At 38.8% G+C, this 25,023-nt stretch overlaps 1 protein-coding gene across 1 annotated transcript; it reads left to right on the forward strand.

Annotated features, from left to right (window-relative positions):
- The first annotated feature begins 1,258 nt into the window (after positions 1-1,258).
- On the forward strand, positions 1,259-23,407 carry kcng4a (potassium voltage-gated channel, subfamily G, member 4a). The gene is made up of 3 exons (XM_026287289.1): positions 1,259-1,705; positions 3,212-4,131; positions 22,029-23,407. Exons 2-3 carry the CDS (start codon positions 3,382-3,384, stop codon positions 22,893-22,895), a joined length of 1,617 nt encoding a protein of 538 aa, XP_026143074.1. The 5' UTR covers positions 1,259-1,705; positions 3,212-3,381; the 3' UTR covers positions 22,896-23,407.
- The last annotated feature ends 1,616 nt before the right edge of the window (positions 23,408-25,023 follow it).

The raw sequence follows: 25,023 nt of genomic DNA on the forward strand, positions 1-25,023 counted from the left end.
AGTCTGACCCCATCTTGCTGTCCCCGGGGATTACAGTTTAATCCTCCAACTGATTTCTGTGCTTTTTCGCCTAAATCTCACTCTCAAAACAGTCTCTTTCTCTCTGAAATGTTGTAGGTCCATTGCTTCAACCACTATATCCTTGATAAAGCCACCTTTTGTGTGTATGAAGAGGGAAAACACCACAAAAGGGTGTCTGTCATCTGGGAAACATCCAGGAACTTTGTCCTATGCCCTTTAACAAGGGGAGTCCAATAAGGAATGATGGGTCTTCAGGACTGTGAATTTTACTAAATTCATAAATCAGCTATTTTATGTTACACTTCATTGATTGAAGGAAATTAGATGGAAGAAACATTTAACAATTTATTTTCAAACACACTATATATTTTTTTAAGTAAACAAAGATTATTTGAGTATGCTTTACAAGAAAATAGTATTTAAAAAATTTCAATAACAGTTTAATCTTTCTACTTTAAAATGGCATGCTTAATTCAGTGTTACTCGCTATTTCTTTTTAATTATTTATAAAATGTATTAGCAACTTCTGAGTGAAAATTGTGAAAATCCTACTTTTTTTACAGTATCTATAGAGAATAAAAAAAAATGAAAAAATATGTGGGCAAATAAATTTGTATAATTGAAGGGGTACAAATAAAATATGAGACAGTGAGGAGGGGGTTGCATTGCATATTTGTGCAATCATTCATGGGTTTTATGTCTGTGGATCTTTGGCATCCAGTGATGAAGAATGTGGGTGCACAATGCCAGCTGTCTCACTTTCCATTCACATTCCACTAGGACCAGTGCAAACTGTTTAGTTATTTTAGCATTTCCCTAGGCATGTGCAACCTTATAAGTACAGTTTGCATACTTTGTACGCGTCTGTTTGTAAGCTTTGGACACAATAATAGTGCTGCCATGTGAACAGCATGTTTGCAAATACTGAATCAAACTAATTGGGCTGTCCCGAAGTTTTTGCACTGTGTGCAATGCATAAATACGGCATTATGAATTCTGCAGTTTGTGCAGCAAACACAGATTCTAGATGCACTTACCTGTAGATGTATGAATTGTCGTAATGGAACTATTGCGGTTGAAACAACCTCACGAGACAAATTTCCTGTTGGGAATGCTGTTTTGCCTTATGCTCTTCATATTCACTTAATACATTCTTGAAAACGCTATTGTGACCACAAAAAGGTTTCAAATGGAAATGCAAGTGTCCATTGCGAGTGTAATAATTAATCACGCCTCAGTAGCGTTGACGCACAATGACGTGCACATCTCAAACTCGTTTAAAACACGAGCAGGTAATAAAATAATCTGCTGTTTATACGGTTTATTGTCGAGGTGCGAACGGTACGTGACCAGGATTCGCATGCAGAACATTCCTACTATGATTTAGACTTCGCTTTAAACTTACAGTGCCTCTCTCAATACGCGAGAGGGGCGCGCAACCGACCGGCGTTCACACACACATTCGCTCGGATCTATGCAGTGATAGTGACTCTGAGCGCGCGGGACAGTGATGACACATCAGCGGAGAATATTCGACTTCTGATCATTTTACCGCTCCTGGCGCAGGCATTCCAGCAAAAACCTTTAATGAAATCCTAAAGTGAGTTCGTTTAACCGGTTATGGAGCATTGTGGAGGGAACATGTCTCTGCTGAAGAAAGTGAGGACCGGAGTCGAATCGAGGGGTGAGTTGGGAGTTTCTACTTTGATGCTCTTGTAGATTTCATTTAATAACTTATATAATTATTAACGTATTGTTATATTTATTGCGTGTTTATCAACTTTTAGACTGTCAGTTTCGCTTAGTTCTTTCGTGGATTGACTGTACACAGTGTAATAAATGTATTCAGAGTTGCTTAATGTTATTTGTACAGTTTTGTATATCCTATTGTAGCCTACAGTAGCCTATATGTATGTTATTTGAATCTATTAGTTAAATTCAGCAGTATTCTAACCAATTCTTATTATATTTTACAGTTTTATGTTACGGTCTGTGAATGAGCCAGTTATTTTAATAAATGTTTAAGTAGCCTACATATTTGTGATACATCATGAAAGTGATTGGATAGGAATAAGGAATATAATGCTTCATTTAGTCGATTCTGATTCTTCTTAAACGATTCCGATTCATTAACGGATCCACGAACTTTTTAGCAGTGGCATAAATAATCTACAATCGTATAACATTTTTATTAATGTATTGAATAAAAATACTTGCATAACTCAATTCCTGAATGTCAATAGTTAGGTAAATTTATTAACTGCCCTGACGGAAGCGTTTCTGACTCACCAAAATGAACTGGCTCAAATGAACAGGAATAATATACTGTATAATATAATGAAACATTTGTGATTTAAAAGTTGCTTGCAAAAGGATTTTCGAAATAAACATTTTAAATGGTTGTCAGTGCTCTAAGCAATCAGATGACAGACATGAACCGAGCAGAAATGCTTTTGAACATAGTTTATTTATTTATTTATTGGAAACCCCTTTGAGTTAAAGTTACAATACAATGATCTTTTTAATTTACTTAAGTCGTTAAATTACTCAGACATGCAGCCCATTTTAAATAAGCTTTTTAAAGGCAAGAGAAGTGGCCCCTGACAGCTGTCTGTTGTTCGTAAAAGTATGCCCATTATTTCACCATTGTTTTGACACATTTGCAATTATCATGCATTGTCTACTTGGTTCACTTCCTTCCTAATTTCCACTCTATTTTAACACCTGCTTATGTGTGATTATGAAGAATCTTGCTCCCCTCACTTTCTGCTCATCAGCCTGTACTGGAGAGAATGTTCTTGATAGAGTCACTGCCACTGGGCTGCTCAACACACTTCCCTCAATTAACTTTCCACACAGTAAAGCAAGCCTCTCTCCCGACGGGAATATGCTTCTATTAATAAATAGTTTATTACTCTAGCTCCCAGCCCTAGCATAATGGAACACCTTGACAACAGTAAATTATTCAATCTCTATCAGAAGTTGTGGCATGTCTAGAGGTCTCTGCTAATACACCCAGCCACCAGAGAATGTGTCAAAAGACAGTGTCCATCTTTATTGAAATACTAAGAGCACATTATATAAATTCCATGTAATTTTAACAAAGTTGTAGTACTATTGCAAACTTTGTGGTTTTATTAAAACAACTGTTTAACCTCTTTGTCTTTTGTTGTCTTTTTGTCTCCAACAGTGTTCAAATGATGTGGGATGTTTGGGTCTTCACTGAACTGTGCATGAGATCCTATGGGATCTACCTTCGATTAAACGCCTCAATGCCCTAAACCCAAGGTATCAGGCTAACGCTGAGACGACCTGAGCTTCACCCAACCCTTATGATTAACTTTCTTCTTCAATGCCATCATGCCAATCATCAGCAATGCCAATCATGACTTCAGCAACCTCTCGGTCAGTGATGACAGCAGTTTGGACCACATTTTTACAGAGATCCCGGAAACTGAGACCATCAAGGGAGTGTATTATCAGCGTGCTCAGTTCATTCACCGTCCGGAAGATCTGCTTTCGGTGGACCACGGCCTGCACGCCCTCATCAATGTGGGGGGCAACCGCTACACCTTCCCTTGGAGTACGTTGGAGCAGTTCCCCCTGACGCGTTTAGGGCGTCTCAAACCCTGCAGCAGTCCCGAGGAGATCGCTTGTGTTTGTGACGATTACGATGAGATACACCGTGAATTTTTTTTCGATCGTAGCCCCAGTGCGTTCCGTGTAATTCTTAACTTCCTGGCAGCAGGAAAGCTACGTCTGTTACGGGAAATGTGTGCACTCTCGCTGCATGAGGAGCTCAACTATTGGGGCGTAGAGATGGCCTACATGGAACGCTGTTGCAAGCGCAAGATGTACACTCGCATTGAGGAGGTCGCTGAGCTCGAGCGGCGGGAGGAGGAGCGCCGTCAACACAGTATGCAGCTGCGCCCTCCTGCAGAAGAGACAGGTTACCGAAAGTTCATGAACAGTTTGAGGGACATGGTGGAGAACCCTCAGTCAGGTTTGCCGGGAAAGATGTTCGCCTGTTTTTCTGTGTTGATGGTGGCGTTGACCGTTATCAGCCTGTGCATCAGTACCATGCCGGACCTCAGAGAGGAGGAGAATAGGGTGAGTGCATACAAAATGTCTCAGCCTAATCAAGCGTATGGTTCACCAAAAAAATGGAAAGTCATTTTGTCATTCCAAACGAGTATGACTTTTTTATTCCACCGTAGAAGGTAAGTTATACAGCTTTGGAACAACATGAGGATGAGTAATTGGATTTTAAAGGGAAGTGTGAAGTGACGTGTGGCATCCCATAATCAGAATTTGGGCTCTGCATTTAACCTATCCAAGTGCATACAAACAGTAGTGAAGACACACAGAGAGCAGTGGGCAGCAGTTGGGGGTTAGGTGCCTTGCTCAAGGGTCTTGTGGTTTTGAAAGTGGAGAGAGTGCTGGTTATTCAATCCTCCCCACCTACAATCCCTTTTGGACCTGAGACTCGAACCCGCAACCTTCGGGTTACAAGTCCAACCCTCTATCCATTAGGCCACGACTCCCTCTTGAAGGGATAGTTCACGCCAGAACAGAAAATTATTATATAGTCTACTCACACTCATGTCATTTCAAACTCATAAGACTTCAGTTAAGCTTTAAAATGCAAACTAAGATGTTTTAATGAAAAAGAAAATCAAGATCAAAGAACCAAAACTTAAAAGAACATGCCATAATGTCATGATAAAATGAATCCTTATAAATGTTGTGGTTTAAATTTTGTGAGGAGATATGATCCTCTGTATCCCTGTTGAAAAAAAAGCCCCCAGCATATGCTGGTTAGGTATGTTTTGAAGCAAGGCTGCTGGTTTGAGATGGTTTAAGCTGGTTCTTAGCAGGGCTGTGCGATTAATCGGAATCATCATAAAATCATGTTTTTAATGTTTGCGATTTTGATCGCTTTATAGCACAATTTTCTGCGGCCCGACCTCCCGCAGTATGCTATCCGAACCAATCAGAATGCAGCTTAATGGAGCATGAGAACAGAACAGATCAGGCATACAGACGCCAAGTTCACACACTCCATCTGCGGTGTGTATTTGTTTCACTCCCATGTTAACGGATCAGAGTGTTCACACTGCACACATTGTACTCCAGGAGTGATGCGTATACGGCAGTCATGCAGCGATTGTTTCCGCACAGAGTTTATTTCTGCTGTGCTGCACATGCTGAATTAAAGTGACAGCGATTGTTTTGCAGTAAAAATTAACGTGGATTGACACGGAAATGTAGTAGTTACACAATAAATGCATATAATTAATGTCTACTGTTTATACAGTCAACACATGGCTTTTTGGCTAGATTTAAAACAAGGACAAGTGTACTTTTAGATAAACAAGACAATAACCGATGGCACTCGTAGAGTTACACAATGCTGAAAAAGCATTTTTGAAATCAAAATAATGGATAAATGTTGTGTTTGTGGTAAACAGGCAAGGATCAGGAGCGAACTGCAAATGCCTCCTATGCGAAAGCAAAATGAGCTGCTTCTGCACTGTATACACATACTATATACACACTGCAGACAGGGTATGTGTGAGACCTGAAGCACCGCTACAATGCGCTCTATGACCAATGCAAGACAAAAAAAATAATAATAATAAATGAGCTGTTCGTGGAGTTAGTTGCTTAGGACCAGCTTAGGACCAGCACATGACCAGGACCAGCTTTAACCAGCAGTCATGCTTCAAAACATACCTAACCAGCATATGCAGTTTTTATTTTATTTTTTATTTCTTTAATCTTTTCCTAATCTTAAAGGGTTAAGGCGGGCGTACACGGTGCGAATTCGGATGGTCGGAAGGTCGTATGTCAACGCACACGGCACGAGTGAGTTTATCTGAAAATCATACGGACGACATGATATACGACACGATTTTACAACCTGCGAATTCCAGGAGCAATCGCACGAAGTTGATAGACGCGTTCGACTTGAAGCAGCGCTGCACGCACAGAAGGATCACTGTATGACATTACCACGAGAGCGATATGAGAGCACACATATCCAATGCATTCGAATCGCTCTCGCGGTACTTTGATGTCATACAGGTGATCATTCTGTGCGTGCAGCGGTGCCTCAAGTGGAACGCGCCTAATATAACTGCTCTCCCTCTCTCATAACTGCAAATAAAATATTGATACGAGCCTTGACTGTTTCCTACACGTACAGGTTATTTTTCAGCAATAGGAAACCGGGACGTTTGGTTACCCTGTGTGTGTGTTCTTGTAGGCCTATATGGTTTATAAATATCTGAAATGGGTATTAAAATGTAAACATGATTTATGAGGACAATTACTGTGCTCTCGTAAACCAAATGGCTTTAAAAATACTATACGGTGTTTAATAGAAATTTTAAACATGCATTTTTCGTGATGGATATAGGTAGTGTATGGGGATATACAGTATAGAATACCGTTACGTCTATGGAGAGTCCCTGTAAACTACATATGCGTGTGTGAGCGAGAGAGGGAGAGAGAGAGAGAACTAAAAAGGCATTGGAATACGTTGCTAGAAACATCACACAGCGCTCGCTGTTCCTGTCAGACTTCAGCTGCCGTCTTCGTCTTTCTTCTTCTGTGGTTTTCCTAGTTCGTGATTGGTCAACTTCAGATAAATCAACAAATCGGCTCGTTCCACAGCACAAATGGCACGAATTCAAACCGATAGCTCACGAACTTTTTAGACATGTTTAAAAATTATCGGGAGGTCGGGACGTGCTCGTAAGCTACTCTGCTCGGCTCGTAATTCATCGCAAATGATACGAGCCGCGACCATACGAGAATACGCGATTTCCACACGATTGAAAAAAATCGCATGCAAACTCGTACGACAGCAAAAATCGCACCGTGTACGCCCGCCTTTAGTTCATCTTTCATCATACAGGGGGCCTTTTTTCACCCCCGTAGGGCTGTGTGAGGGACGTTTTATTACAGATGCATGCACTTTATTTAAAGTCTTCTGAACTGTTGACAACAAACACCCACTAACCCCATCGAAAGGTTTGGAAGAGCAAGAACAATTTGTAATATAACTCTGATTGAATTATTCTGAAAGAGGAAAGTTACATACACCTAGGATGCTTCGAGGGTGAGTAGAAGATGGACAAATTTTCATTCTTGGGTGAACTAACCCTTTAAAGATTTCTATGCTCTCAAATGCATTGAACCTCTCACATCGAGCCAGCACACTGAAAATCGAGGGATTCGTATGTAAATTCATGAGTGACAATTCTCTCTTTGTTACATTCTGACTTCTGTTCATCTTTACCTTTGAGTTCATATAAGATGTAAGCCAAAAAAGCCCAGCACGTTCAACTGTTAACATAGACCCCTTTCTCCGGTACTGTAGAATGTGATCATGTCACTTGAGGTGTGTTTCCGGTCTTCAAGCAGACCTGTGCGTGCTGTTCCTAGTGAGAAATAATGAATGCACCTCAGCAGGGCTCCCCAATGTCAGTAAATACCCAGAGAGTAATGAACTGGACCAGCAATGCCTCCACAGTTTCAGCAAACACACACACCGAGAATAATGAACCAGCTCCATAGAGACCTCTGGAATGTCAGCAGGCACACAAGGGGGTCCGCTTGAGAAGACTAGACCTTTTTGCTGTTAAATGACTATGCATTTTAATCACCCTTAGGCAGATACCTCACACCGCCCAAAGTGGAAGTGGTAGACCACTGGCTATAGCTTCATTTGCCTGAAGTTTCACTCCACAACTTTGTATTGGAATACTGTGTGTGTGCAATTGGATGTGCTTGTGTTTATGTCAAGGTAAGACTCTGGCGGTGTCTAGGCAGTTACGCCAGCATGTACCGTCCAACAGGCAGAGTCCCGCTGGAAGCAGCAGGACTGTCATATTTAATTCACACTGCCGGGCTGTTTGTCAATGTCAGCCACACGGTAGAAAAGGAATGGCCTGAGCATGGAGTCATTCATCTCTGCTCATAAATGTGTGTGTGTGTGTGTGTGTGCACAGATAAGTGTGTGTGCATGTGTACATTGAGTGATAACAAGATGACCTCCTCTATCTTTTGCAACACTTTCAATTCTTTGTGCGTAGTCGAATGTGAAGATGTACAGATTGATGTTCCACAGTTTTCTATGTTTACAAGCATAAAACTTTTCTGTGAAGTTTTATGTCGCTATAAATTATATACAACACGATTTTAGCTTAGAGCTCAATATCAGATGCGGAAAGACAAGGCTGCAAATTTCTAGTAAACAGGAAACGCTAACAAAAGTGAGAAAGACGCTGTGAGAAAACTTGCAATGAGCTGAAAAGCAGTGAATAAATTCAACAACCCACAGGCTTATCTCAACGCTTGACATCAATGTGACCTAAACAGATCCCTGTAGCGTTTTAGTTCTAAAGGAATCTATATGAAAATACGGAGGCCTCAGAAAGTGTATGGACACTTGAGCAACCCATATATATGTATGAATGGTATTCCATTAGATGACAACATATCAAACCAAGTGACAACTATTTTACAGAAAAACTTCAGAGAAGTACACTTTTCTGAATGTTTACCCCAAAAATGTTTATATACTGTATAAAATAAAGACAAAATAGGTTTAAACACTTTCTAGTAGACAAAGGTTAGCGGAAAATTGCCCAGATTTAATGTGATGAACTACACCTGTGTGAACATGAGGTGAACTGACTTCATCCATACACTAAAAATCACATTAAGGTTTAAAAATCATTGGCAAAGTAAATCAAAATTAGTTTTATATCAAGGTCTAGCCTAATTTATACAATGCCATTCAAGCATTATGTATGATTCCTTAACTCCCCGGTTTGGCATTTTAAGTCTGTTATGAATAGATATGATATAAGAAACATTTATGGAGCCCAATCTGAACTCGTCAACCTTGGGAATCAATCCAGAGAGGTTAACTATCTTGTGTGTTTGAGAGCAGGCTGTATCATCGTAATCCCAAGCAGCACCTTTTTATTTATTGTTTAGATAACAATAAATACATTCTCATGAGATGATGAGATGATTTTTATCTGGATTCATATGCCCTAATGCACGTTATCTTTGCGGAAGCTAGATAAGTTGGAAGCAGTTCTTCTAGAATAGTATTATGGTTTCGCGTTGGTGTACCTTCTGCCATTTTGTAACAATTAATTATATATTGTATATAAAAACATTTATACTAACCTTTATTCTACTGGTTCTATGGATAAAGCATCAGCCAGTCAAGATGATCTAAGCATCCATGGGATATGTCCAATGGATCTGTGTTTCACTCCTTCCTATGGATCTTTTCCTTTTTTCTCCTCTCGTCCTTCAGTAGATTCACTCCAGCCCTGCTTTCTTAAATATTAATTTCCACCTTTGCTTTTCTTCTTTTGGTTTTCTTTTTCTCTCTGCCCTCTTATCCTTTCTCTGCTTTTTCTCACCTTTACTCTTGTTTACCACTCTCTGCCCCTTCCTTCCCCCATGCTGTCTTCTGTGCTCTCTCCTTTTTTCCTCCCCTGGGCTGCAGGTGTAAATTTTGCTTTGTTTGAACTACAGCAGCAAGGGCTCTGGGTTGAAGGTGTTTGTATGCCATGAGCATCCTGCAATCTCTCACTCAAGTGCTGGTGACATACATACTAGGGCTGCACGATGTGTCATTTAAGCATCGATATCGCGATATCGCGAAATCCACGATAGTCACATCGCAGGATGTGCGATGTAGGCTGTTGTAGTTGATCTGTTATTCATTAACTGTATGGGCCAGCTGCTCCCCGGCCCTTGACGAATGTGATTTGCAGATTAATTGCCCAGCTTAACCATCATAGAGTGAAAGTTTATAATTTGCATGTGTTTTTAAGTCCTGTCAGTTTAACATGGCAGAGACAGAGAGAGAGAGAGAGAGAGCGCGAGAGAGAGATAGAGAGAGCGAGCGAGAGAGCGTGAGAGAGAGAGAGACGGAGAGAGAGAGGCCGCACGCTCACCGTCTTCAAACTACACGAGCACTGTCTTGCTCTCTCTCCCTCACGCATATTAATCAATTGACACAATGGTGTCGATGTTTAAATAATTTAAAATGAGAATGGAAGTGTGCTCACTTCCATTTTTGTTTTTAAGAAAAAATGTGATTAGATTTCATATCGCAATATATATAGCAGAAAAATTAAATATCGCAATGTCATTTTTTCCCAATATCGTGCAGCCCTAATACATACTTAGTCACAGAATCCTGTAAAAGTGAAGCTCTATCACTGATCATATTAAGGATAAAACTACACTTTTTCAAAAATGTACATAAATTAAAATTTTGGGGTAAATTCACTCAACCTCATGTCAAACCAGATGGCATAACTTTGCTTTCTTTTTTCTGTGGAATAAAAAATAAGATATATAAGTCAGTCTTTGGACCAAATTAACTTCCATTCAAAAGTATTTCAATGAAAGAAGAAATTCAAACCGGTTTGAAATGACAGGAAGGAAAGGAAATAATGATAATCTGCATTTTGGGTGAACTACCCATTTAATAAATCCCTGAATATTTAGGTTTGGTTTTGAGTTTACCTGATGTGCATTTAAATAATGTTTGTTCTTGCACTAAAAATATTCATGTTTAAATAAATACATAATGAAAATATCTAATGAACTTTTTGTAGTTGTAAGATTAACTATTGAGATGACTAGTCCATATGACTGATCTGCAAATAGGTGGTGTTGGACTCCAGAAAAGCAATGGGCCTGTTCTGCCAAGACAATTATACCATAATGCACGTTTGAATTGGCCTCAATTGAAAAATGTAGAGGAGAATAAGCGATGTCATGGATGTCATTTCATGTTTTTTTAATTTGGCTAAAAGTCTCAAACCAATCCATCATGCAAGAGTAGATTTGTGTTTGCTACAGAAAAGACAACATAATCAGTTTGATTTGATGGAACCTTCTAAAAGTACTTATCTCTACAGCAATCAAAATCTTTTATATTGCAGGTGTATTCACTTGGTTACATGCATTAAGACATAATGAACAGCTTTGATTCTAAGCCACAAATTTGAGCACATTATCTACATTTGCTAGATGAAAGTGCTGAACAAATGAACAGGTAAATTAATCAACGGTCCTGACTGAGCTCAAGCACACAGAGAGAATGAGAGAATATTTAAAGCCATTGTACAGCTCTGCATCACTTTCACGTCTGTGACATTCATGAAAAATGAAGCTGGTCTTTGAACATTTAAAAAAATTCCTGCAGTTCAAACCAAAGCTAGTTTCATTTTCCTCTTGACCGATCATAGTCTCCACACACCCATCAATGACAGACTAGCTAATGCTCTACATGTCCTGATCTGTCCTGTTCATGCTATGTTGGACAGAGTATTACAGAGGGCCAGATGGTGTTGGTACAGGTGCAGGACATGAGTGGTTTTGGTGTTGTGTTGCAGTTTTGCATTTTGGCTCTATTATTTGCCAGAAGGGGAGTTCCTGGAACAGGTGCTGATGCAGGGTTAGCAGTGATCTCAGCTACTATTCCTTGGCCTGGGTTCTTACAATAAGGCAGAAGAAGGTGAACAATCCACAGTGCAATCTGGACAATGTTCTGCCGGTTTCCTCTTGAGTGGGATGATAGCGACAAAAACCAGCATGATGAGGTCAAAGTGACAAAGTGAGAGAATGGAAAGGAAACACTAGATGAAGATTAGGTGCACTTGTTGTATTTTCCATTAATGCCATGTTTTTGAACCCATTTAAATTAAGTAATAAAGTTTACAAAAAAGCAGTTTCACCAACTAATTGGATCATATATGTTTTTTTATTGATTTTTTATTAACTTTAGATTTATTTGAAAGTTCTAATACAGACCTGCATTATTAACATTGGTTTCCAAATGTGCACAGTAGACGGTGATGATTTATTTCAGTTTTTTTTGGACTTCATGGTCCCCACCCTGTTCACAACTATATTAAAAGGCCCAATTACTTTTCCAGTTGTGATTTTTCTGGATTTTAATAAATATTTTTTACTCAAAATTATAACCCGATAAATATTTTAGAGCTTGACTTTACAAGATATATATATAAATATATAAAAATTCCAACAGATTTTTCACACTGCAAGTTTACGTTTCAGGTAAAAGGTCAATTTGTTTTGCCATTGGGCAGGAAATTCAGCAGTGGTATAATGGTTAAATGGGTTGGAGGGTCGATTACTAATTCCATAGCTTTGAGAGAGTTGTGTTTTAGTTGTTCAATTTTACAAGACTGCAGGTTGCCTTTCTCCTGCAAATGGACTGACTTTTTTGTAGTTTTCTTTTTGGTGTTCCATATTGATGCAAGAGTAACTGGGAGGTGATTGCCCTCACATGCAAGTAACAGAATAGGTTTTTATATAACACTCAACAGCAGGAGTTTCCAAGTCACAAAGTGCCAGTGTAGGTCAAAAGTGTTATTGCACCAGAATCACCTTTGTTAAAGTTGGACCTGAGGTCCTGAATGAAATGACTTGCTTGAACTCCTGAATTGAGCAGCCTGGTTTGAAAGAAAATGTTCTTATGCCTGCCTGCTGTTTCCATTTCCGAGCACCAACACCTTTTCAGTTCCAATGTTACAGAGTTCACAAAAAGATACTCTGGAGTGTCTCAAATGTGTACGTATAAATAAACACACGTGGCTGGTTGTATACAGTGTTTGTCTTTGTTGGTGATATAGTGACATGTTTACAAGCTCAGGGTAACCAGAAGGTTCCTGGTTTTAATCACATGAGTCAGATTGGCAAGTCACTCAAAAACCCAGATGTTATCATAACACAAAAAAACTTTCATTTAGAAAATGTAGTGTTTCATTTTGCTTTTCTTTTAAATAATTTAATGGACTTTAAATGTAATACAATAGAAGAGAAGCCGCAGGAAATAACAGTGAGAAGATGCATGGGATGCATGGTGTGGTGCTGTAAGCCCATTAATGTTTGTGGGCACGTCTGATCATTTTTCCTCTTGTGCTGCATACTCATTTTTGATTCAGCAGATGCAGAAATAGCAAATGGTGTAAGTACTGCCATCCATCACAAGATTTGTTCCACAAGTAGCTTCATCCCAGAGTTAAAGATGCATTTTTAATGCCCACCCGCTTGTTATCTTCCCCTATAATTTTCTTGAATTAAATTTGCAAGATGTACACAACTCATCTTGTGCAGGTCACACTTTGTTGGTTCTTCTCTCTCTCTCTTACTAGATTATTGTGCATAGAAATACAATACACACCTTTATTTTATTTTTATTTTTTTAGGCAAAACGTTTGTTATGCTTTAAATATATATATATATATATATATATATATATATATATATATATATATATATATATATATATATATATATATATATATATTGTAGAAATACTTAAATGAATTAGCAGGCCTATTTGACTTCCTTTTTTTAGAATTAATATTTAGTGGGGTCACATTTGACAACAGTTGCTGTGTCTATGAACATGAAACTGATGCCTCGGCTTCATTAAGTTTAGCCGGAACTGTAAACTGCAGTGTTTTCCTCTTAACTGGCTGATGCTTTATCCATAGAACCAGTAGAATAAAGGTTAGTATACAATTTTTATATAAAATATATAATTAATTGTTACAAAACGGCAGAAGGTACACCCACACGAAACCATAATACTATTCTAAAAGCACTGCTTCCAACTTATCTAGCTTCCGCAAAGATAACGGTTATTAGGGCATATGAATCCAACCATTTCACAGATGCTTAATTATACTGACTGGAACTCTCCAGGACATCACTGTTTTAAGTGTGTATTTTGCTGTATGCTTCAGGTATCTGTCATGTTTGAAGATGAATGACCCTTGAAGTCTCAGGGCTGTGGACGAATGTAACATGTTTTGTCCTAGGCTTTCTTGTTTTAGTTTTATCCATTGTTCTTTGTGTCTCTCTGAGTTTTCTCCCCTGCTGTGGAGAAGTATGGCATTATGCAGCCATCACTATGCTTTACTCAAAGGCCTGAATCATAGCCCATGTAAGTCTTGTAGACTTGTGCAAGTCCATGAATGCAGACTCTTCTAGCTATGTATGCACAATTTTGTGTTGATGTATATAAATGCATTCACAGAGTTGCCACAATGGGCAATATAGCAACATTAGCATGTAACTTTTTTCATTTACTGTCAGTTTTCTCTTTCAGGTCATTGCCCCATAATGTACATTTAAATTGCAAGAGGTGGTGAAATCCACCCATTTCCATTGTTGGAAAGCAGCATTTAAGCTACTTGGCAACTATAGTGCTCCAGTGAAATAACTACAACGTGGATTCGTCATTGTTTATTAGGGTTACAGCGATTGATTTTTTTAGAGACATTCAAGAGTTTTAAGGGTCTAATATTGCGGTAGCATTGGTTTCCGATTTGCATGTTCATAATCGACATCTGGGGCTGGTAAATCTGATGGTGGTTGGTAATTTTACAATTCAAATTTCCTCTCTGAATAGGTTAACTACAAATGATTTAATATTCAGTTTTTATTTCAGATTAATTCACTTAAATGTCTTGACTATTTCTCACCTTGACATTAGAAAATACTTTTTCTCTAATTCAAACAAATTCTCAGTTATATACCCAATGTAACTAAATTAAATGAGAATACAAATGAAGATATGTTGAAGAATATTGGTAATAAAACCATGCTGATGCCAACTGACTGCCATTTAATGGACAAAAACACAGACATTTTTCATGAAATATCCCTTTTAGCATTGATCATTTCCAACAAGCGCCCATTTCCATCTTGTTTCTCTTTACAGACTAGCAGGATGAATAAATCTATCCATTGACCACTGGGTTGTTTTTCCACTGAGATGTTTATCGGCTGGCTGTTAGGTATCCATGTCTGTTCAATGTCTCCTGAGTCCTGACTAAAAGCTAGAGATGCTGCTCTGAAAGGGATGGGGAGGTTGTTACATACTTGAATGCGTGGCCAACAGCGGAAGCAGACTGTCCTGTTGTAGGTACTTTCCATGCATGTTGCTGTAATAGTAACAATACATACCTCCAATAGGTAGCTAGCAATAAACATGTCACTTTGTTGTGAAAGTCAGTGTTTTATATGTTGCCAGCTGCAGTTTTTTTTTCTGCAGTCAAGCAAATTAATTGACTATCTTGAGCGCGGGAACAAGCTAAGACATTAATAACTACTAGGTCACTACACCTTTGATTTCTGTAGTCTGATGCAGAGAAGCTCTGGCAGATGGGGACCACAAAACTGCTGATGCAGGACTACAGTAGTAAACCTTGCTTGACAGGATTTCCAGTAACCTGCCATAAAGGACAGATCAAATGGACCGAGTGCAGCATCCATGTCTGGGAATGGGGGAAGGAGGACACTGAAGAGATTGAACAGAATGAGAGCAATGCAGTTATATGAAAGGTGTGGGTGGGTGAACAGTGCCTCCAAAGGTCATGTGGGTTCAGTCGTAGATAGTTGCAAGCGGATCTGTTTTTGTGTCAGATATATGTGGGTGAGGTGTTCTCTGATCTCTTTCAGCCAACCACTCTTCGCACCCTTTTTCAGGACACACAGCTTATCACAATCAAGTTAAGTGGGAACTGAGACACACTGAGTGTGATAGACACTCAAAAATCTCTCTTCCAATGCAGAATCACAGACTCCAATCATAAAAATGTAGTTTACAGTGTAATGCGGAATGTCACAGAATTTAGTAAATTTGGATGAATAAATTAAAAAAAAAGCACTGTACACTTTTTATAACAAATTGTGATATGGACTAGTGACTGGAAATATTAAATTGCAAAAAAAGTTATTATATACAAAATATCTACATTGTTCACCACAGTTTTATCTACCACACATGCTCAAGCATGCATGACTGTCATGATGTTTTCACTACACATGACCATGATGTCACAAGCATGTCACCATTACATTTGATAAAAACTTTAATATGATACACACAGAAACGGAATGGTTTTCACTGCTACTCGCTAAAATAAAAGTTTGTTTTTATTCGAAGAAATTATGATTCAAATATATGTGGTGTATTACAACTTCTCAAAGAATTAATAATAATATGTATACAGTTTGAGTTTATTAGAGCATAGTTTTTAATGAATATCACATTAAACCTCCATTGTGCAGCAATTTGTTTGCCAAAAATTATGTTAAAATATTATTACATTGTAAAATATTAATTAAATTTTTTAATTAAAAATTATATTTTGTTTATATTTTATTAAAGTATAACACAGAATCCAGAAAAATGGAAACAGTAGACAATTAACCTTCATATGACACTATTATAAAAATTTTTTTTTAAAAGTTATTATTATTATTATTATTATTATTATTAAATTAATTGATTAGACATAATTCTTCATTATTAAAGCTATTAAAACGGAATCCAGAAAAAATGTAAAATGAAAAACACAGAATTTGGGGAAAATATAACAGATTTCACAGTGCATTCCAACTCGCTCTCTCTTCTTCCATCCCTTCATTACTCTACATTATAGGAGCTTAAGGTGAGGAGAAGAGAACGAGTGTGTCTAGGTTAAAAATACGGAGTGCTTAGCAAGAGGGAGATGGAGAGGCAGGTGTTTAAGATTCTGAGACCGTCTCGCTGTGTACTTTAGCTAGTGCAGAGCTGAGGTGTACCATCCCATTCAGCACTTTATATTTCAGGTTTCTGGGCTGAGATGGATAGAGACAGAGAAAGCGGGAGAAATGTCTTGCTGTTTGACAAATTATTTTTCAAGAGGAAAAATTGAGTGGAGTGCATTTTGGAGGATTACAGAGATTAAAGCATCAGGCTAAAACTTGATGTGCTTGCGCTATTAGAAAGACTTGAGATAAAGAAAGACGTTAAAAAATTAGTTAAGATGGCGTAAGCTGGAATGCGAAGTCGTTTCAGACACAGAGCAAGCTTTGTGTTTTGATTAAAGATTATGAAGACAAACATTTTTCTTTGAAATAACATGTACTTATGCACAATAAGATCATAACAATGTATTAAGAAAATATGTCTATTTTTTATCTTCATATTGACTTCCTTATCTCAGCCTTTTCTCCCAGACACCAGTGTGATTAAATGAAGAGAAAACATTTTTTTTTATATTTGAGTATTATTTGATTATTAATTTTCTGTAGTATTACTTTTTGATTTCTACTGTTAGATATGCTGTACTTGAAAACCTTTTATTTTTCAGCTGAGCACTGTTTATTACATTGTTTGTTTTTGTATCTTTGTTCCCGTTTTTAATAAAGATTAAATAATGAATATATATGACTATCACAATATTTATTGAACATTTTTGTGTAATATCATATCGCACATAACCAAGAACTCTGTTCTGGGTTCCCACTGTCCTTCCTAGAAATAACAAGAAATTTCAAAAAGCATGAAATCTTGAAAGGTCACTGAAAAGTCATAGACATTTCTCCGGTGACTTTATTTTTTCCTAGTTACGAACTCACAAAAGACTGAGCTAGGAGAAAGTATTTTCAATCTCAAACTTGAAAAAAATCTCTTGACCTATAATTTTATTTTCTTTAGGAGTGTATATGTGTGTGTGTGTGTGTATGTGTGTTTGTATTTTCCAGGGAGTAAAATAGAGGTTGGTTGCCAGAAAGACCCAGACGCGAGTATATCTGATCATCTGTCATGTTCCTGTCTGTCTCTGCTCTGTGACTGTATTAGTGCGCAGCAGACGGGTAAGGGTTTGTGGTGCTACCGCGATGTAGCTCAAGAGTTCTTCCAATGTCCCAATCACTCCATCTCTGTCTATGCATCTCTCTCAATCCCTGGCAATGACCTCAAGGTCATTTTGACATACGCCTTCATCAGCACACACAACCTGATAAATACCCAACATGACAGATTGAGCACGCTGTTACAGATATTTTGCTTACTTTATCCTTTATGTCTTTGAAACAACGTTCAATCAGAATATTGAATAGAGAGCAGCCGGGGGATGGGAGAGTACAGCGATTTAAATAAAAGCAATATGCTGACCTCAACAATTTCCTGCCTGTGGTCTTTTTCAAGGGGCACAGATTGACGTGGCATTATTGACTCAGCGCCAGGAAATGTTTGACAACAAATATTTTGGCAAGAGAAAGTGAGAAAGAGTGAGACAGGATGAATAATGGACTTAGATGATGGAAGAGAGGTTTGGAAAGAGAGACTGGTCTGCTCTCATGTCTGATGAGTTAGAGCAGGAAGAAGCGATGAGCAGCAGCGCATAAATAACTCATACATATCAAACAATCTGTAAGAAGAGACAAAGCAATAGTGAACACATAATAAAAACAGTTACTCATACTTGTGTTGCGACATTACTGTCCGATCTAATATAGTCGGGCACAGCATCATCTTTTTGAAAATCCTGTGTCGAATTGTGCCTCCGTGGTAAAATGAAGTGAACAATGGTCCGAATTCTTAGTAACGCGGTCTGGATCTTCGTTAAAAATAAAGTTAATTCACTCTTTCTTTTCTATCTTTGGGATCTGAAGGCAATGCAAACACTGCTTTTCCAAAACTTGGCAGCAAACAGCATCTTGTTGTCTTCAGAGCCATCTTTATCGTTTGGTTTCTGCGTAAACCTGTGTGTTCACCTCTCTCAATAACACTACATGGGCAAATTGGTGGGCGTGGCTAAACAGGCAGTGACGTCCAAGCTGGCGTTGTTCTACTACAGAGGCGGCGCTTATCTACACTATTACATCATAGAGTAGAACATTCCAAAAGCTGTGGTTTTGGCAGACTGCCTTCAATAAAAGCTGTTTTTAGACAAAGTTTTGAGTTTTGAAACTTGAGTTTTTATAGTAAAAATGACGTATTAAATAACGTTTTTTGTTTTGTTAGAATAAAAAGTGGACAAATACTGTAAAGACATTTGGAAAAGAATCCCATGATGCATGTCATGGTTTGAAATTTGACGACTTTGATAAATGTGGAAGATGAGATTTGATTTAGCCAATTCGATTTTAAAAACATAACATATTCTGACAATCCGTTTTCAGTCCCTTCTCTATACCATATTCAGTCGTTCAGTTGCCCTGAGTAATACAGGACTTTGCCCAAGGCCCATTAGGGCTCTAAAATCTGAAAGTGTAGTAACCTAGTTGCAAGTGTTTTCCACAACTTAATTTGAGGCTTTCTATATAAGCTAGAATATTAGATGTTGAATGTAATATACTTTGTGGTTTTTCAGTATGCCTTCTGCTATATGGTGCTAGTTTCCTGCTGCAGTTTCATTCCTCATGAATAACATTTTTTGATAAATATCTGATGCATTTCCATGAAAATATAAAATGTCAAAATGTTTGGAGGACCGAGATCAAATTGGAATTTTAGAAAACAGATGACCCCATGGATTTGTTTACTGTGCGTTTAGCAGGATGCGCACTATTATAAGCTTTGAGTTCTGTACATGCCTGTAATCTATTTGGTGTTGTTTATCAGATCCTCTAGTAGTGTACAGTCAGATGAAAGAATCTGTGTGTGTAGCACTTTCAATTATTCAACTCTCTGTCCAACCCCTCGTCTCTTCATGACATCCCCTTTCCTGGGACCCAATATTTCATTCACTAAGCAGCTCACAGATCGGATTATCCCAACTGCATTTCATTTTCAATACATCCATTTATGCATTCTCGGACCATCCCTCTAGATTTAAACAGCCAGCCAGACCACCTAACATTCAATCAGAGACTCATACCGAAAAGATGACTGTCAGTTTGTATAACCTGTTTAGTTCTAACAAAGACTGCGATGACCTGGCAAGACTAGGACAGTAGTTCTGTGTTTGGTTGTTTTATGTCTCTGTTTTGCTCTGGGACTGTGGCAATTGAGTTGAGCCAAACCTATTCCAACCATCCTATTGATTTTAATTTGTCATTATACTCTGCTATTCACACAGAATGCATCTAAATCCCCTATGTAATTGCTGCTATTCAAGGCTGAATGGTTTGGTCACAAAATCATGCTCTGATTGTGCTTTGAATTGGTAAGGCAAGTCACTTTAGTTGAATACTTAAAAAAAACTTCACAAAACGTTCCCCTAAATATTTAACTTATCATCCTTCTCTTGCTTAGATTTTTATTTGGATTATTTGTGCAGTCCTATTGCTATGTATGCTGATCTCAGAAGCTCGGGTGGAAGTTTTCATGGTAAGCTGCTCATCAGCTCTGCAGGTGATTTCTAAATGTTTACAGGCTGTATTGATGCTGGGGCTATGGTTGATTGGTTTTGGGCACAAAGGAAAGGGGGGGTGTCATTGACATTTCTAGTGGCAGTGCAGAGATAAGGTCACCCTAAGTGCATTAGCACTTAGAAATTGACAATCAGCCTGACGAGTTGCAAATTTTTATCCTTCTTTAACATGCATAATTTCTGCAGCTGCAGTCACAAGCACTTCACCCCGCCGCAGGGAGATGAGGAGCAAAAGTCAGAGAAATGAGATGAAAAAAGGTGTTGGAGTAGAAGTAGAGAATGAGAATGACTGAGAACTGGGGAGAGTGACAGAAAGGGAGTGAGAGGGAATGGGGACAGTGTACGTGCTGAACGGAGAAGGACAAATTGTGTGCTGAGCATTTAAAATTGCTGAATTTACAGCAATGAATCACCTCAGAGCTGCTGCAGTTTGATAATAGGTCCTCTCTAACTGCAAGTCTGTTGCTCCTGTGAAAGCTTGAGAATTTACAAAGGCTTATCAAACTTTTTAGGCAAGAAAAAGCATGAATGAGTTTTGAAAGTTTTTTGAAAAATGTAAGTGTGGCAGAGCCTTCTTATGGGAAGGCAGGGTGTTTGTAGAGTGACTGTGTGCACTATTTGCTACTTACTACTTGATTTTGATTGTTTCAAGGTAACAAGTTTCTACTGCATTGCTATGTAGTAGTTCTAAATTTGCACTTGTTACTTTTACAGTAAGATAAAGACATAGATAGTACATGTGCTACACACAAAGTCCACCTTTAATTATTCCTTACATTTGTTCTCTGAGGCTGTTTCATAGATCATAGATCGTACCATACTGTTCCGAGCATTTGCTGAAATGAAATATTTTTTCTTTGACTGCTCACATTTGTGTTTATAAATGTGTTTACCTGCATCACTGTGAACAGACAGCTCACCTTAAAATACCTCTGTGTGAGCATGTACAGAAACAATAACGTCACATGTTTTACCAGCATATATGCACATAACAACAAAACCATTGTTGAACCTTCAAGTAGCTGCAAATTGAACAGCTAATTTGCTTACATGGAATGACTGTGATACAGTCCCTCGAGTTTCTTGAATAATGCATCTCACCAAATATTAATTAAATCTGCTATCTCAGCATCTTTCCACGGATTCTGCTTGCTCCTCCTTTGGTTTGCAAGATCTTAGCAAGGCACTTACTGACGCTGAATGATAACGACATTACAAAACAGTGTGACGATACTGTATGCACATGTTAACTGAATGTGTGATTTCATATCTGGATGCATCAGACGTTTGTAGTTTCAAGGATCACATCTACAGGCATGCCACATGAAGAGGAAATCTAATTTGGGTCACTTCCAGCATGATGCTTGTATAGGGGGGTTTAATTCAGACATTTCAAGGTCAAAGTGGTCTGGTTTGTCTTTTCTGTTAGCCCTCCTTTCACCACCGCCTCAATTTGACCTCTGACTCTGGCTAATTAACTGATAAAGCTTGACGTATTGGTTAGTGTGACTGGAATACTAAAAGTATTCTGGAATTTTTCTGGAAAATCTGCTCTCTCCTTAACTTATTTATTTTCCTTCCCCTTTTTGTGTATTACTGACCAACCTTTTTCTCTCTGACGTATTTTAACCCTCCCCTACACAAACATTTTTCTACTTTAACTTCTAATATGCCAAGCCTAATGCATTGATTTTAAATTTAGATGCAAAGCGTTTTACTGAAAATAATTGAATTGAGAATTAAATTAGTTTCTCACTCTTTCTCCCTCCGCAGGGTGTGTGCTCCCAGAAATGTTACCACATGTTCATCGTCGAGACGGTTTGTGTGGCCTGGTTCTCACTGGAGTTTCTGCTACGGTTCGTGCAGGCGCGCAGCAAACTGGAGTTCCTCCGTGGACCCTTGAACATCATCGATGCCTTGGCCATCCTTCCCTACTACGTGTCTCTGGTAGTGGATGAGAGCCCTGCCAATGAACATGAGCGACCCTCTGGAGGTAAGGGCTACCTGGACAAGCTCGGGTTGGTACTGCGGATCCTGCGTGCCCTTCGGATCCTGTATGTAATGCGGCTGGCCCGCCACTCTCTGGGCTTGCAGACGCTGGGGATGACAGTGCGGCGGAGCACGCGTGAGTTCGGCCTGCTGCTGCTCTTTCTTTGCGTAGCCGTGACGCTCTTTTCGCCTCTGGTGCACCTGGCGGAAAGCGAGCTGACTGGAGTGCAGGATTTCAGCAGCATTCCTGCCTCTTACTGGTGGGCGATTATCTCCATGACTACAGTGGGTTATGGGGATATGGTCCCTAGAAGCATACCTGGTCAGGTGGTGGCACTCAGCAGCATCCTGAGTGGGATCCTAATCATGGCCTTCCCAGCCACTTCCATCTTCCACATGTTTTCCCGCTCCTACCAAGAGTTGAAACAGGAGCACGACAGGCTCTTTAAAGAGGAGTGTGCGGCAGCCGCAGCGGCTACCGCAGGACCCGATGGTGAGCAGGATGGAGGATGGGTGGCCTTTCCTCCTCCCAGACTAGTTCTTACTCCAGACACAGAGACACCTTGCTCCCTTGAAGACCTTTCTCTTCTCGGGAACGGTGGGGAAACCTCCAGGAATAACAAACACCAATTACCAGCTGGAGCCTTTTAAGCGATGCACACGCATTGTACTCTTCTCTAGATCAAACCTGTTCTTCCATGGCCTCATAATGAACCCTCTTGCTGTAGACATGGTGAAGTTTCAAGGGCCTTGAAGCTATTTTGTCTTCCATCAGCCACAAGCTGATCATGTCTCATTAAAGTATTAATTCCTTCATATTAACACTGTGGACATTTAAGATTTAGCACTCCTTGAAAAACCATGCAAAAGAAGTAAAAAAATATATAAAGCTAGATAGTTTAACTCTAAAGCCTTGTTCCACACAGTTAGACATACAGCAGAGAAATGTTGGTTCCTCAAATAAACTGTCTAAATATTTGTAATAAATCCAAAGATGTGCTTTTTTCTTTCTTTTTTTTTTTTTCTTTTTTTTTTTCTTTTTTTTTTGATTGTTTTAGGTTCAAGAATTGCTCTTCCAGAGAACGTGCACTTGAAATGTCCTGCACCGGTTTGGGACAGACATACTCTTGTACAGCTCCAAATAAAAACAGCAGTAATCTCAATGTCCTGTCCTGTCCTGTTTTTTAGTGCTCATAGAAGGATTTTCTAATCCTCTTCTTTGATCTATTATTGTTTTAGTTTTTATTGGTAAAGTTAGATTCAGCCATGCTGTGACCTCAACAAGGTCAACATAGTTTTTGTCGTCATCTTGCTGATTTCCCCATAGGAGAGTCTGTTGCCCCCAGGTGAAGAGCTTCTCTGTATAAGGTCAAAAAATTGTCCCACTGCCCAATACTTGCAGGGTCCAGCTGGTCGGGGGAGAATCGTGATTAGGCTGGGGATTAACATGCAATAAGTTCATAGTGATATAAAGTCCTTCCAGAGTCAGAATCTGTGACGGACTTTGCTTTGTCAACAAATCACAAATTTGCACCTCTAATACAATTATTCAGTCATGTTGCATTGGATGTTCCATAAATGGCCTTGATGCTGCACTGAAAGTCCCAGAAGACTGAGTCATGGATCGGGAAAAGGTACAGATGAAACCAAGAGGCTTTGATGGACCAATCAAATTACATGTGTAGCTTTCACAGGATTAGCCAGCTGGTTGAATCATTAAATGGACATCAGCTTGTTCTTGATGTAAAGGTTAAACCTGTTTATCACTTGTTTTTCTTTCATGATAGACACAAGCAGTACCAGGTCGAGGTCTCAGATGGTCCAGGGGTGTCTCATTCCACTAGTAAGTAACCAGATAGTCAACAATTTCTATCAGAATTTCTATATTAGACTAGAAATGTCATCATACTCAAAAAAGGTGGATAAGAGTATACTTCATAAAGCCAACAAATGACACCATGCAATTTTCTACGGCGATGTTGTTGATAAATGCCAGCTATATTTAATGCACAACTGAAATTGTGGGTGCAGTTCATTGAGTCCTTGGCATCTTAATGTTTAGTGCTTATATTCATGTTCACTTTAAACTAATCCTAAACTGTTATGTAACATAACCGGGAAGAGAAAACCATATTCTTATCCGTTTTGATAGAACATATTCTATTGCAGTAACAATTCCTATGAACTTAATAACCATCTGCACCATTTAACAGCATTAAACGGGGATGAAGCTTCATGAGATATGCCATCAGCTCAGCTATAAAGATGCTTTTAGCCACAGTGCTTATTGAAAAATCTTGCTGGCTTGATGGATGGCTTGACTGATGTATCCTATGCCATTATTTATCAAGGAAGGCCATTTCTAGATGGCAAATGTCTTCTGCTGGAATCAGTGATTGATGTAGAAAGCATCCAGAAGGGTTTAAGAGACAATCTATCAGATCTTCTTGATGGAGAGATTGATTCCTATTCGGTAGGTAAGTTGCTTTTTAGATTTCAAAGTGTAGTAAACCTAATATTTAGTTCTCTGTTCAAGTCAACCCTTTTACAGTTCAATCTAAACAACAGGTCAGTGATGCATGTGTGTGTTTTAACATTTCAGGGTGTATAATGGTGATTGAATGCGATGGCTGTGTGTTTGTGACAAGTTCAAAGCAGTCCATGGATGGATGGATGGCCGGCCATTGCAGTCTCTCTCATTCACCCATGATTTTTAAAGCTGATCATGGTCTTCATTTATCATCCAGGCCTCAGAAGGCCAACAATCACATATTGCACA

Source organism: Carassius auratus, chromosome 18, assembly GCF_003368295.1.
Source record: "Carassius auratus strain Wakin chromosome 18, ASM336829v1, whole genome shotgun sequence".
In the NCBI taxonomy this organism is placed as follows: Eukaryota; Metazoa; Chordata; class Actinopteri; order Cypriniformes; family Cyprinidae; genus Carassius; species Carassius auratus.